This window comes from Mercurialis annua, linkage group LG1-X (genome assembly GCF_937616625.2).
Source record: "Mercurialis annua linkage group LG1-X, ddMerAnnu1.2, whole genome shotgun sequence".
In the NCBI taxonomy this organism is placed as follows: domain Eukaryota; kingdom Viridiplantae; phylum Streptophyta; class Magnoliopsida; order Malpighiales; family Euphorbiaceae; genus Mercurialis; species Mercurialis annua.
Window position 1 is genome coordinate 22,783,125 of NC_065570.1, and position 3,960 is coordinate 22,787,084.

The window sequence follows — 3,960 nt, forward strand, 5'->3', positions numbered from 1 at the left end:
GGAAACAATTGCACTCCTGACTTTAGAGAGAGACATGAGAGAATACTAAAAGAAAAACAAGTAGCATTTGCATGGACTTATGAGGATATGCCAGGAATCGATCGAGATATCGCTCAACATTACATTCCGACATATGATGACGCCAAACCAATTAAGCAAAAGCTTAGACGAATGAAGCCAGAGTGGGCGCAAAAGGTTAAAGAAGAAGTGGAAAAACAGATTGAGGCTGGATTTCTAGAAGTAATTGATTATCCAGAATGGCTAGCCAACATTGTTCCTGTAGCCAAGAAAGATGGGAAATTCAGAATGTGTGTGGATTACAGAGATCTCAATAAAGCATCTCCTAAAGATGATTTTCCATTACCTCACATCGATGTGCTAGTAGATGCAGCTGCAGAAATGTTATGGTATGCTTGTTGCGATGGCTTCTCCGGCTATAATCAAGTATTAACTGCCCAAATTCACAAGGCTAAAACATCCTTTCTCACTGAATGGGGAACCTTCTGTTACAAGGTTATGCCATTTGGATTAAAAAATTCTGGAGCTACATATCAACGTGCAGTGACAACCCTATTCCACGATATGATGCATAAAGAAGTAGAGATATATGTGGATGAATGGTAGTAAAAGCAAAGTCCGAGAAAGAGTACTTTGAAGCCCTTGAAAAATTTCTAGATAGGGTCATTAAGTACAACCTTAGACTTAACCCAAAGAAGTGTATATTTGGAGTTGGGTCGTGCAAATTATTAGGATATTAAGCCAAAAATGGATAGAGATTGATCCAGAAAAAGTAAAAGCTATCAAATAGATGTGTTCCCCAAGAACAGAGACAGAAGTCCGAGGATTTCTAGGAATGTTGCAGTACATAAGTAGGTTCATAGCCAAACTAACTTCTGTGTGTGCTCCAATTTTCAAGCTATTGAAGAAGAGTCAGTCAATGATATGGTCTGAACAATGTCAAGAGGCCTTTGACAGAATTAAAGAATATCTGTCAAATCCTCCAATCCTCAAGCCTCCTAAATCAGGAAAACCTTTGACTTTATATCTCTCCATAGAGGAACAGTCGATGGGGGCTATGCTAGCACAAGAAGACGTGGGATATGTGGAGCACGCTGTGTACTACCTCAGCAAAAAATTAAGTGAAAATGAACAAAAGTACACGATGATAGAGAAAATGTGTTTAGCAATGGTATGGCTCACTAAAAAATTAAGGCACTACTTTATGACCTACCAAATCGATGTGGTATCAAAGATTGATCCTATGAGATACCTATACAAAACTCCTTCTTTAATCGGAAAGCTTGGAAGATGGTTACTTTTGTTGTCCGAATTTGACATACAATACATATCCAAGAAAGTAATCAAGGGAAGAGCTGTGGCTGAATTTTTGGCACAAAATCCAGTAAATGATGATGAGCCCATTGACTTTTCTTTTCCAGACGAAGAAATTGGGTTAATAGATATTGGAAAGTGGAAAATGTACTTTGATGGCGCTATGAATAAAAGTGGAGCTGGCATTGGTGTCATTTTGATATCCCCGGAAGGAGAATGGATGCCACTATCCAAAAGATTGGATTTTTGGGTGACTAATAACATGTCTGAATACGAAGCGTGCATCTTTGGGATGGAATCTTTGAGAGCAATAGGAGTTAAACACGTGGATATCTTTGGAGACTCTAGTTTGATGATTAAACAAGTGAGAAAAGAGTGGGAGATAAAAGAAGAAAAATTGAAACCATATCTCCAATATATTGAGGTACTCAAGACGCATTTTGATGTAGCAGAGTTCAGATTTATCCCTAGGGAAGAAAACCAGATTGCAGATGCACTTGCTGGGTTAGCATCAGTTTGGGAAGATCCGGGAAGATTGTTTATCAGGCCTTTAGTGATGGTGAGAAGTAAAGTTCCTTGTTTTGAGGGGGCAAAAGTATTGGACATCACTCGAGATGAAAAACCATGGTATTATGATATTCAAAGATTCATGCAAGATAAAGAATATATGAAAGCTGCTACGAAGAAGAACAAAAATTTGATTCGAAAATTAGCACAACAATTTTTCTTATTGCAAGGAAAGATATACAAGCGTCATCATGATCTACATCTGCTGTGTGTAGATGAAGAAGAGGCAAAGCAACTCATGGAGGAGGTCCATTCCGGTATTTGTGGACCCCATATGAATGGAAAAGAATTGTCGCGCAAAATTATGAGACAAGGATATTTCTGGCTGACAATGGAAGCCGATTGTATCCATTTTGTTAGAAGGTGCCATAATTGTCAAATTCATGGGGATTTGAGCCATATTCCACCATCAGAGCTATATAGTCTGACCTCACCGTGGCCCTTCTCAGCATGGGGTATTGACATCATCGGAAAAATTCATCCGACTGCGTCAAATGGTCATGAATTCATCGTGGTCGCCATAGACTACTTTACACGGTGGGTAGAAGCCAAGTCCTACAAGATACTAGGGGCAAAACAAATGGCCGAGTTCATTGAAACTCGTCTAATATACAGGTATGGGGTTCCACACCATATTGTGAGCGATAATGGAGTTCAATTTCAAGGAGAAGTGAGGCATCTATTGCATGAGAATGGAATTGAGCATCATAAGTCTTCACCCTATAGACCTCAAGCTAATGGCGCAGTGGAAGCGGCCAATAAGAATGTTAAAAAGATCCTTGCCAAAATGGTGGAAACATATAGAGATTGGTCGAAGAAATTGCCTTATGCCTTACATGGATATAGGACAACAGCGAGAACGTCAACCGGCGCAACTCCATATTCTTTGGTGTTTGGAATGGAAGCGGTCCTACCAGTAGAGGTCGAATTGCAATCACTCAGAGTGGTATTGGAGGCCCAAATTCCAGAATATGAATGGGCTAGAGCGAGATATGAACACTTGACCATTTTGGATGAGAAGAGAATGCGAGCGATGTTCAATAACCAGATGTACCAAAGGCGAGTTGCCAGAGCATTCAATAAGAAGGTCAAAATAAATAAGATAAAAGAGGGTGACCTGGTGTTGAAACAATCGAGACCAATGCCATTTGACCCGAGAGGCAAATTTCGACCTAATTGGGAAGGCCCATACTTGGTTAAGAAAATTATGTCCAAAGGGGCTGTCAAACTATCCGACATGGAAGGCAATGAATTCACAGAGCCGATCAATTTGGATAGGCTCAAAAAGTATTATGTTTGAGCAAAGGTGTGATTCATCCCGCTAGGTTGTGATGTTCCAAAACAACCTAGGCAAAAGTTAGGGATTTGAGAGAAAATAATTAGTTTGAAAACCCTTACTGGGCAAACTAATAACAGTTTTGCAAAGTGTTAAAGTATTGTACGCTCGATAAAATGAAATAAAATACATTCAATTGACATTGAAATATTTGTGCAAATAATTTGGTGTCGTAATATGCTTAAAACGCGGAAAGGTAGAAAACAAATAAATTATCCATCCGCTCTTGCCAAAAACGGCCGAACTACGTGGACTTTGATCCTGCAAATAGCAGGTACGTAGGCGCTCAAATCGTTGAGTTCAAGTCCAACAGAAAAAAATATATATTTTCATGCACCTGTATATTCAAAAGTACCTAATCATATTCTCTAAAAACATACCGTCTTTAAACTTTTCTTCGACCTATGAATTTTGCTTTCAGTTGACATCCATTACATCACAAATAAGAGCTTGTCATGTTGAAACCCCGCAAAGGGAGACTTTAGCAAAATTGGCCAAAGCTTGTTGAGTCGAGAACCTATAAAGGCGGCTCAAGCAAAAATAAGAGATTAAAAAAAATAGCTCGTCGAGTTGAAAACCCACAAAAGACAGCTCGAGCAAAAATAAGAGCAGCTCACTGAATTGAAAACCCGCAAAGGGCGGCTCAGGCAAAAATCAGAGCACAAATTCACTAAGTTGAAAACCCCCAAAGGGCAGCTTGGATCAAGATCAATGCAAGTACCATC

At 39.4% G+C, this 3,960-nt stretch overlaps 1 protein-coding gene across 1 annotated transcript; it reads left to right on the top strand.

The window, feature by feature from the left end:
- The first annotated feature begins 808 nt into the window (after positions 1–808).
- On the top strand, positions 809–3,743 carry LOC126667087 (uncharacterized). Its single transcript, XM_050360058.1, has 2 exons — positions 809–3,193; positions 3,657–3,743. The coding sequence occupies exons 1-2, from the start codon at positions 809–811 to the stop codon at positions 3,741–3,743; spliced, it is 2,472 nt and encodes an 823-aa protein (XP_050216015.1).
- Positions 3,744–3,960: the final 217 nt, after the last annotated feature.

What these genes read in the sequence shown, in the direction of transcription:
- LOC126667087 (XM_050360058.1), top strand. Translation starts at nt 809, where the DNA reads ATGTGTTCCCCAAGAACAGAGACAGAAGTCCGAGGATTTCTAGGAATG. An exon ending in ATAGGCTCAAAAAGTATTAT is followed by an intron (nt 3,194 to 3,656) that starts GTTTGAGCAAAG and finishes TTTTGCTTTCAG; the next exon opens with TTGACATCCATTACATCACA.